Source organism: Numenius arquata, chromosome 15 (genome assembly GCF_964106895.1).
Source record: "Numenius arquata chromosome 15, bNumArq3.hap1.1, whole genome shotgun sequence".
Lineage (NCBI taxonomy): Eukaryota > Metazoa > Chordata > Aves > Charadriiformes > Scolopacidae > Numenius > Numenius arquata.
In genome coordinates, this window is record NC_133590.1 from 8,215,979 (window position 1) to 8,227,046 (window position 11,068).

General features: G+C 37.2%; 1 protein-coding gene across 1 annotated transcript in view; it reads right to left on the bottom strand.

Annotated features, from left to right (window-relative positions):
• The window catches only part of NRAP (nebulin related anchoring protein), a 53,803-nt gene extending 43,044 nt beyond the window's left edge, over nucleotides 1–10,759 (bottom strand). Inside the window, exons 1-9 of the mRNA XM_074159183.1 lie at nucleotides 10,223–10,759; nucleotides 9,862–9,956; nucleotides 9,072–9,159; nucleotides 5,903–6,007; nucleotides 5,254–5,358; nucleotides 4,499–4,606; nucleotides 3,522–3,626; nucleotides 2,918–3,025; nucleotides 1,258–1,362 (exon numbers count right to left, since the gene is read on the bottom strand). Of these exons, the coding sequence (XP_074015284.1) occupies nucleotides 1,258–1,362; nucleotides 2,918–3,025; nucleotides 3,522–3,626; nucleotides 4,499–4,606; nucleotides 5,254–5,358; nucleotides 5,903–6,007; nucleotides 9,072–9,159; nucleotides 9,862–9,956; nucleotides 10,223–10,294 (891 nt within the window). The 5' untranslated portion in view covers nucleotides 10,295–10,759. The remainder of the gene's footprint in view (nucleotides 1–1,257; nucleotides 1,363–2,917; nucleotides 3,026–3,521; nucleotides 3,627–4,498; nucleotides 4,607–5,253; nucleotides 5,359–5,902; nucleotides 6,008–9,071; nucleotides 9,160–9,861; nucleotides 9,957–10,222) is intronic.
• Nucleotides 10,760–11,068: the final 309 nt, after the last annotated feature.

Sequence of the window (11,068 nt, forward strand, 5' to 3'; positions counted from 1 at the left end):
TAATTTCAGTGCCTCTATTTTATTTGAATAAAAATATCAGAATACAATCTATGAAGATTAAAACTCAAATTAAATTTGAAGTCTGTGACTGAAGTTTCAAAGATACTTTCAAAGAAAAAAAAACTTAAATTAATTATAAAGATAGCAGCATTCCAATGCTTGAAAATGCAATTAGCACTTTTTCAAATTCATTTTATTTGTTTATTCTTACTAAAACTTGTAGTAGTTCAAAAGACAGAAACTAATTGAAGGCTTCAATGCTACATATTCTAGACTCATATTATTCAAGGATGGTTTGCTTTTCACACATTACAAGATGTAGGTTTGGACAGAAGAAGCGAAGGAACATAAAACTCCCAAATGTCTTAGGACAATATATTCCCTGTTCCTTCATTTCTCCAAAGTATATGGGTCTCATGAGGAGCTAGGATGAAAAGCCAAAGACTAAACATACAGTTTTGTTTATACAAAACCACTATTCAATTCCTTTTAAATTCCCTTTGGCTGTATTCAATTCTATTTAACTGTACTATTTCCCTAACTTAATTAGAATAGAACTTTGGATGCATTTTGGGAGACCAGAAAAATAATTGCATTCCCTTAACAATTAAATAAAAGCAAAATTAATACCACAGACCAAAACAGAACTAAAGCCTATTTGGTTCCACAAATGCAGAACTACAACTTGTCTAGCCTACAATGCCACTTTAGTAGAAAAGCTGAAATCTAAGAGATCGTGTATGATCAGCCGTGCCACTTGCATATATTTAGAGCTGCAAAGCCCCTAAGATTTCTAAAAATACCGGAAGGAAAAAGACACTTTATCTACTCATTTTCTACCATTTCACAGCCCTTTCACTTTTTCACCTAACTGAATTTACATTTTCTTTCTCATGGATTGGGAAAGTTTCCACAAGTAAACACGTCAGTGTGATATCTAACAACACCCCAATAGAAATGTATAGTTCATATATGCACCCAGATAAAGTTTGCCAGGGTAAGGCTTACCTTTTGGAATGATACTACCATAAGGATCATGCAGCAACAGTGCATGGACCTTGTAGTCTCATCCTGTAAGTGGCAATTCCAGATATATTACACATTCAGAGCACGGTGCTGTTGCACACCATTTTTCCCTTTGAAACCTTGCTTTCTTATACAAAGTGAAAATAGGCCTTACTGCAGTTTCTAAAGTCCTGAGCAATCAGCCATATTAATGATCAACATCAGCACGGGTATCTCTTGGATGTTGCATACCTGGCCACATTGATCTACATTTTCTCTTGCAAAAGTAACATCTGTTCCAGCTGTATGGCTTGCTTTTCCCTTGATCTCTTTTTCATATCTTTGATGATACTTTACCTAACAGGAAAAAAGAAAAGGAAAAGAATCATCTGGATGAGTTTAGTCTGGTACACAGATGCTGCATAATAAATAATAATCAACAACATGCACATGTTGACAATAAAAGATTGCCAACATTCCCATGGCCACTGATCTACAGAAGTCAAATATGCCACTTGAAGATATAAAAACAAAAATAGTATTGTACTTTTTAATAATGCACTAGGAACATGGGACTTGCCATTTCAACCCAGACCATTAGTTCAGCGTGTTCAGTACCCCCTGCTCATCAGTGGCTAATCCCTGATGTTCTAGCAGGTTAAAAAAACAGAACTGATTGTAATGTAAATTCACGGTTACCACAGAGCATTTTTTTTTACCACAGGGTCATCTGAATGCCATTAATAAATGGGCTTGTTTCTGAAAGATGCTGATCTCCTCAATGATCAAGGGAATTTTAGACAATCAACCTTCAAGTTTAGACCAAGATTTGCACTACTTTTGCTGAAGTCAAAATAGCACCTATGACCTGATCCTGCCCTTTAATCACCAGCTGTGTTTGCTCACATAAATGAAGTTTTCCACAGATCAAAGGCAAACAAAAACATTTAAATGTTTTAGTCAGCTGCTTTTGCCTTCAAAATTACAGATCTCTTCCTATTTTCTTCAGTGACTCTTAATAATATTTTAAATTCAATTCCATTGAGTTAGCACAATATGTTATCTTCTCCAACAAAAAGAGCTTTCCTTTCAGCCTCCAAAGACAAAACATAATTAACTGTACAGTTTGAAGCAATACTGATGTCCTTTTACAATGCTTTTTAAACAACAGAGGGGTGATGTGGTTTTGCTATGTTTGGAGAGGAAAAGAAAGCCAATAAAGATCAGTACACCAACTGAGTTAAAAAAACCCCACAACAGTAAGGAGAGTAAAATGAGTAGAATAGAAAGTTATATTTATAAATCTATACCTATGTCAAATGTATGCATGTATTTATTTGTGTGTGTATATACTTTATATATATAATTGCTATTCAAGAAGCTAGTTTCTTGCGTTCATAAAAGCCTCATCCTGCAACAGCACAAAAGAAGAAATAGAAGAATGAACCGCAGGAACCCACTGGGAGCATGGAAAGTCACAGCAAAGCTCTGCAAACACAGCCCTCCCCTGATACAAGGTCACCCAGAAATATTGTGGCTGTGTAAATCAGAGCAGCACTTCAGCCCCTCTAATTCATAGTGGGTTGGGCAGAAAGAAATCAAAGACCTCCAGCTGACTCCTTATTGTCTTCCTTCTCGGTTCTATGCAACAGGAGGCTGGGTAAAAGGGTTGCTTTTGCCCACAAAACTCCACAGTGTTGATTCACAAATAAAATGTCTTATTTTCTCTTTGTGCACAAAACTCAACTTTGTCCCTGCAAAAGACAATCACTTGAAAATCTATGTATGAAGTCCACTGCTAGCATAACTCCACAATGCTCATGGAATTTCTGCTGGTAAACATTTTAATCCAAAACTTGTGCAAGAATGTACTCTTTTCTTCCCCAAAATGGACTTTGCTTTGGACACTTACATCACTGGCTAATTCATTTGCTCTCTTGGCTATTTGATAAGCTGGAGTGATCATAGCAGGGAAGCTGCCTTTCCCTTTCCGTTCTTCAAAGTCTTCTGTGTATTTCAACTGTAAAAATCCAAGACAGTTCAGGATTAATTAGGTTAAATGTATCTTGACTGCACACATAATCGATTCTTAAAGTTGCAAAGTCAGGGGTTCGATTACTGTCATCTGCCAAAAGGAAGATAACTATGAAGTCTGAATCTTTACAACGTAGTCTTTAACTACATGATCATGTTATCTTATGTGGGACCTCTGTCTCATTCAGGGTATAGGATGGATCACAGTTGTTTAAGAATTTATATTAGAGTCAGGTAGCTTCCTCCTTTACTGTGTGTGGCACCCAATTGCTGCGTATAGAACAGACTAGTTCTCTGCCTTCAGTTCTGACAGCCAGCTAGTCCCTAAAATGGCCTAAAACTGAATACGGTCTTTATAACTGGAAGCATTAAATATTTTGATTTTTTACTTTTCTTTAGGTTCACATTTTTAAATGATTTATAAATGTCCTAAGAGTCACTCACGGAGTCAAAACCAGGTCAACCTATTTTGTTTTACTTACATCACTTGAAAGCTGTCCTCCAGCCTTTGCATGAAGTATATCTGGAGTGTCTACAACAGAGGTGAACTTCGAAACTCTCTCTTCATGTCCCCGCTTATATTCTACCTGAGGGAGAAAACATATAAAATACATATTACAAACAATAAGCAGCAAATATGCATTTTCTATCAGAAGACTTCCAAAAGAAAATGAGCAACAGCAGTCAGGACACTCCCCACTGTACAGTCAACGCTATCAGTATACTTAAGGCCCAATTTCCTTAAAGTGGATGCCAGAAGCAGACAGAAACGGACCCAGATAATCAAATTTTCAAATTATACTAGATTTATGTGAGTCAAAACATTTGATTTAAATATTATGAGAATAGTCATTAATGGCCCCAAACGGTAAGACCATACTGCAATGACAATGCAGACAGTGTTTGCAGAGAACAACGCAATACTTTAAAATCATTTCCACAGGATTTATTTTTACTAGATCTTTCTCAGTTGAATTGTTATTTTTATTAATAAGCAATTTTCAGTGCATATATTTAAAGTAGCTTGTCTATGAATTAAATTCAGTATTACAGTATTTTTATTCAATATTATGGATTTAATTTGAAATAATAAAGAAAGCAAAAAACATCAGATATGAATAAACAGATTAATAAAGCCATAAAGTGAAAGTAAAGGTAACAAATTAAATTAACATTTTAGAGTGATTCACGATTTCTTTCAGGTTGTGATAAATTACAGAAAAAGTTGTGACATCTTTCAGGAAATATCTATATTGCCATTTATCCTATATGATTGTCTTCCCAAGCCAAGTAGCTTGTTAACCCTGTTTCCTGCAGCACATTATTTTCTCACTTTGTAGAATTAACAGTACAACAAATATCCATCATAGAACCTACTGTCTGAAGTGCCTGGCCTAAACCCAGGATTCTCCAAATTCAGAAGAATTCAGAATTACAATTGAAAAAAACTGTGACTTACATTACTGCTTAGTTGGCTTGCTCTCTTAGCAACCTGATAACCTGGAGTGATCATAGCGGGAAAGCTGCCTTTGCCTCTCCGCGGCTCATATTCTTCTGTATATTGAAACTACAAAATGAACATTTTCTGTTTTATTGTTACAGAAGAACCCACTGTAGTTTAATGTGATTCCTCTTTTAATGCCTGATTGCTAAAAGTATGTATAACTTTATTTAAAAGTAAACAAATTAAAGAATTTATGCCTTATACGTTTGTTAGGTAGAAATATTTCCTACATACAACAGAAAACATTCTCCATTCATATAAATTATCCACTGTTAATTGGCTATGTTGAATCACTAACCCATTGTATGGGCATAGACAAGCTGTAAAAATTCAGAAGTGATTTTCATCAGTCATGGAAATACAGTCAATGAAAAGTCTACTCTACGGAAAATAAGACAGGTTTTCCATCATGAGTTCTGCTCTACTGAGGGAAACACCAGTGCCTGCTACATCAGGATATAATCAGATATCATTGGTCAGTAGTTGAAGTGTTTCTCAATTACATAAATATATAAATGTATGATTTCTAGGATGGGTAATAGCTTTGTTATGCGACTTTAATCATAGTTAAATATTGTTATTGACCAAAGTAAACATGTCAGTCTCTCCTTTAGTAACATCTCACCAAAGGTTGGCTTTGATGCACTGGTAAGTCTTCAGAATATGCTATCCCATGAAAATAAAGCTATTTGGAACATCAGCCAACTTACATCACTCAGGGTCTTCTGTGCTTGTGTTATCCTGACTATCTCAGGATCTGGGATGGTTCCCGAGTACCACGATTTTCCCTCCTCATAGGCAGCATAATAAGCATTCTACAAAATAAAAATTAAATAACTACCAATCTTCACCCATGTTTTAATACACAAACAGCTGATGTGACAGAAAAAAAGGAAATACACATAATGCTGTGGAAGTGAAATTTACTCTCTGCAGATGTACAACACAAGGCCTACACTCCACATACCTACAGAATACCAGGGCAGAGCTTGTATAGCAAGAACTGACATCAAGATGTCAGGATCTAGGATGCCAGAGTGAGACTCAAAAAATTCCCCCTGGAAATCAGACCACTTGTTGTGAAGCGTCAGCATCAGTAGAAAGAAGACACGTTGAGTATGGCTGTACGTGCAGCAGTCCAAACAGCTAACTGTATCGAAACACCCTTCCTCACCTTCTGATTCTTGCACTCTAAGCTATTAACAAGCTATGCTGGCTTGAAAAGTTTATCCAAATGAGAAACAGTGGCTTTTTTACCATTGAAATGCTGTGAGTAAAACCCTAACAATCAGGAATGCCAAGGCTGATCCTCAGTCTTCTGCAGGCTAGTGGCTTGGAGACTTGAGGGGTATTTCTTACCTGGGTGGCCAGCTGTTGGGCTTTATAGGCAGCTTCAATTTCTCTGGACCTTACATCCCATTGAAAGACTGATTTGAATTGTTCACCCTCTTCTCGATATTTTATCTAAAAAAAAAATGGACTTGGTCTTAGTAATTTGTTAGTTCAGACTAACACATCCCAGTCTTAGGAGAAGAACAAGAAGGGATACAAACGAGGTGAACACAGTATCTTAGTCCACAGTTACATGGAGTCTGCATGAACTGCAGCAACAAAAGGAGATGAATGCAAGACAAAACAACAAAAACAATGCAGTTCCCACCATAATAAATCCACTTCAGTGCCTGCTAGTTTTGGTTGCACCTTAAAACCAGTCTAAAGGAAGGCTACTTCCAAAAACACCTCTGCCCCTGCTAGGCAACCCTTCTTCTTGTCTATCACACACTGACACCATCAGACAGGCAGCCGTGGCGCAAATTAGATCAGGGAATTAGTATGTAGCCTTCACTGTGTTAGCTTTCAGCCATGGAAGTTCCTTCATCTGCCTCACTGCAAAAATCGTCAATACCAACACAAGAGGATGATTGTGACAGCACAGAACTAACTCTCTGGGTGGCAGCATCAACACGGCTCAGTTTAAGATGATTTACTCTAGTCATAATGCTTACCTGTGTCTGTGTGTTAGATCTGCAGTTGCTACAGACCAGCCTAGTTTTCGGTGCCAACTAATAATTTCACCCTGAAGACATATTTATATATTATATGAATGCAGAAACCAAGGAACTATGACAAGCACACCTAATGCACCAAATCTCCACAGCCCACAAGAAAATACCAACCACCTTCTGAGAGCTTGCAAAAGTCTCCATCTTTTCCTCCTTCTCCCTCTTTAGACCAACACCACTTACACCCTATTTATGTACAAAAAGGCTGCGTAGCCATAGGTCTACACTATGCAAAGGCTACATAAGTACTTCCTTCATGCCACCCATTCCTGGCAAAGGAGTTTTCATGGAAGGGAAGATTGCATTTAGCCCTAAGGTCAAAACTCTACTCTAAGCCACACCCAGCTTCCACCTAAGACTTCTGCTATTATTGGAGCTGCACATCTGTAAAAGAGCAGCATATTAGACCTGAAATTAGGAACAAAGTTCTGAAAGAATAATTCAGTCTTTAGATAATACTTTTGGGGGAAATAATCTATGAGGATTGAAATCCCTAAGAAATTTTAAGCAGAACATATCAATGCAGCATTAGATGAAAGAACTATTACCTGGTGGGCAATATTCTACTCTCCTATTTTCCTGCACAGTGTCCACAAAGTATTATGACTGTGTAAATGTAAATGACTGCTATATTTAGTCCTGGGTCATCCTTTTTGTACTGTTACTTTTATCGTGACAGCATACAGAAATCCAACTGAAATCACAGCTCTGTTATACAACTCACCCTACAGATGCAAAGAATAACAGTCCCTGTCCTGAAGAGTGCAAAATCTAAGCTGACTGGACAGAAAAATCACTGAGCATGTGTATCATTATTCCCATTTTACAAATTAAGTACAGAGGTACAGAGGGATGAATGATTTGTCTGCTCACATAGAAAATCTGTGTAGAGGGAGTGAGATGAAATTTTATCTCTGCATTCGAGTCGGTGTCTCAATATAAGACACGTGAGAACATCGCGTTAGTATTGAAGAAACATGTTACATTTTCTGCATAAGAAAGAATCTTACCTAAAAAATCCTAACAAACTACAGTAGCAATTGAGACCTTCTCCCAAGTTAGTGTTATTTTATACATTTACCAATGAAAAAGTTTTCCTGCACTCAAAATTTCTACAGAAGTACTCCCTTTAAGTAAGTAGTGCAGAATCAGCTTCTTTACTACCCTTAGCAATTTTCTCTCTGGAGCAGAACCTCATTATGTGATTGAAAAGGACAGAAGGTGCTTTAGGTGTAAAAAAACAAGGGAAAGTGATCTTTGAGCTATAATTTGTCTGGCGTGTATATTCACATGCACTGGAAGTATCAGAGTCTCATATCACTGCCTAAAACCAGAAATAGAACCTGCGGTAATTCCAAACTCATTCCTGACCAGATCTGTCACACACAGTTTAAAGTAAGTGTGATAGTCGCTGCGGAAATAGTTACCGCCTGTGATGTTGCAAAAACTGCTGCCTAAGAACACTGTACAAGAACGACAAAAGATACAATGTCTGATAAAGGCTATTAATGTGCATCAACCTTGTACAGCTAATACAGAACAGCAGAATTAATTTAATGCACTATAATCTAAGAAATACAACTTCCTTCTCTTATTTTAACGATGGCTAATCACATTGAAACACACTGGTTTACTTAGCCACGCAATGAATAGCACTACTTTAGAGAATCAAAAGACGTGACATTCAAGAAAACAGTATTGTACATGGAAGTGAGATAGCTATCAATTATTGGCTGATTCTGTGTTTCTCATTTAATGAGATTCTTAGAAATCCAAGTTTGAAACAAACGTATCTGGAGGAAAACGATGCAAGACGGAAAAGAATGGCATTTGGAAAGAAAGAAGACTTTGAGCACCCCCAGAGGTTCGCCGGGGCACAGCAGCCATTTAGGGGATAGATGCAGCGAACAGGGCATGGAACATGGAAAGCCATTCCATCCTTAACGCTTCCGCAAAACCACGCAAAGTTCCCCGGGCTTTGGGTTTTCTCACAGAAGGGAAACAGCATCTCAGGTTTGTCAGAAATACTTGACAAAGTATTTAGGAGAACTTTTTTCTACATCCTACTAAGATAGAATTTATTTTTTGTTTTGTGCACTCAGAAGAGATCATAAAGCAAGTAGGTCATTCTTGTTTCAAATGGCTGTGTAAGCCCCCTTGATTTAGTTACTAAATTTACATAGCTCTGGGCAGTTTATGTGAGTGATGTTTCCATGTAGATTATCAGATATGGGAGGTGAAAGTAGAAGCAAATTCAGATTTAAACTTTCCTTCTTATGAGTGAATGCATTTTAAAAATTACAATTCAAACCCAGGCTGAGATCTTACTGCTCTAAAAAAACACAGGAGGGTAAGTAAAGAATATGTACCTTCATTATGTAAAGAATACATTTCTAAAACAAGACACGAACAAGATATCAAAATGTAAAACAAAGCCAAATACATTTGGCCCTCAAGCTTCTTACCTCACTTACCACTTCTGACAATTTTTTTGCATTTATATTTACTGGTGTCTCAAATACGCTTGTGAACGCATTGTTTTTTGGATTATGCCTAAAAAAGGGAAGTGTAAAAGAATATTAGGAATGTGTCAGACAGCCCACCAGAAAGGTTCTCTTTGAGCACTCAAAAACACAATACCAGCCTCCACCCCTCTATACATAACTTTTCCCCACTCACACACAGATCTCAGATTACATTCAAGTTATTATTGTATGGAGTAGGTGCCTAGAGCAAAATTAATTTTAATGATCATCATATCAATGCTGTGTTTCTAATAACAAAAGAGAATAATAGAATAAAAAACAACTGTCATCTCTCCTTTTTCTGCTGACAAATTTGACAGGAATTGATCATTATAAAATAAAAACTTCCTAGAACAAACTAACTCCAAAATCTGCATTTTATACATTTTCTTGATGATTAGCTCAACCTTGTTAACCCTTCACCGCAGAGTTGGAAAGCACTGAATTTTATGGTTCGGTTTATTTTCTTCCCATAATACTGAAATGGAACTTAATTTGGGATCTTTTAACGCACTAGACAAATACAGTAACAAGAGTTTCCCACCATTTGTGATTCACATAAATCCAAGGATATGAACGAAGGCACTAAGAATACATAATTTCACATCACACATCGGACCAGGCTGAGTCCAAATGCTGAGCATCTATTACATTAAAATGACTTGGCATTTTAAGCCTTTGCTTTAAAAAAAAAAAAAAGGAAAAGAAAAGGAAACACAAACACACTTACGCTTGACAGTAAGGCTTTTTCTCATGGCTAACAAAGTTGTTTACTGTTAACATCATCTTGCATACTTCGCAGTGAAAACAGGCTTTATGCCATGTCTGGAAATACCACAAAACAGAAACCAAACAGACATGATTTGTATTTCATTATTATTCTGTTGAGTTTTAAATCTCAGTATTGATCTTTAACATTCATTTCATGAATTTTAAAAATTTTTCTTCAAATATATGCCCATTATTAACTCGTTTCAGTTCTGAACCCAGTTATGAGTAAAGAATTTTTGGAACCGAGAGATTGGCACTGTGTTAAAAGTGCCAATCTATACATTTATTATAGTCCAAAATAATAAAGAAAGAGAACTGACCTGATCTATACAGTTAATCTTCTCAGCAGGGTAAACCCCATAGCCACATCTAGCACACGGCTGCACATTCATCTTGAAATCCAGAGAGTGAAAAATATATAGGTTTATACAAAAGGTTCAAAGAGTATGAAAGTGACTTTTTGGCCTGTGCAAAGCACACTCTAGACACTCCAGTCAAGGCCTTTTGCTGTGGTCAATGGCTCCCATTAAAGCTCTGAATTGAAGTCTGTTGCTCCGTTTGCTGACCTTCTGTTTCAAAGTCAGCTGCAGGCTGGCTTTTAAAGCTGCCAGTTAGTAAGAGCGGTTATTTTGGCAACTGTGTCAGTGCGTAAGGGAGGGTAGCAATATCTTTCTCTAAATAGAAGAATGAACTCACAGAAACGAATCATGTCCATGTGAATGTGAGAGTCTGATCATTTAGTATTTCAGTTTTGCTGTAAAGCCAGTTGTCATAAGCCCAGGATGAAAAGTATATACAGCAGCAGCAGCAACTTATCATAGTCTCTCCTCACCCTGATATACAGCCAGTGACCTCATGGAGAACCACTCTGTTTGGGAACAGACTCATATTATAAGGAGGTACCACCAGAGACACAGGCCAGAGATGGGTTTGGAGCTTCCTGACCCTTTGCTGGATCTAGAAGAGGTGCACCATCATTGTCCCAGCCAAGTTATTTTTTTCCCTTGATGCCAGCTCAGTTTCAGCTTGTACATTACGGGCAGCAGAGCAGAGCACGCTCATTTGTCATGTCTTTCTGTTTCATCAACCTACCACTCCATCTCCAGGTGTAGGAGGACACACAGTGAAATGGGCAGAGGCTCTTATCTCAAAAGGTTCTAAACATG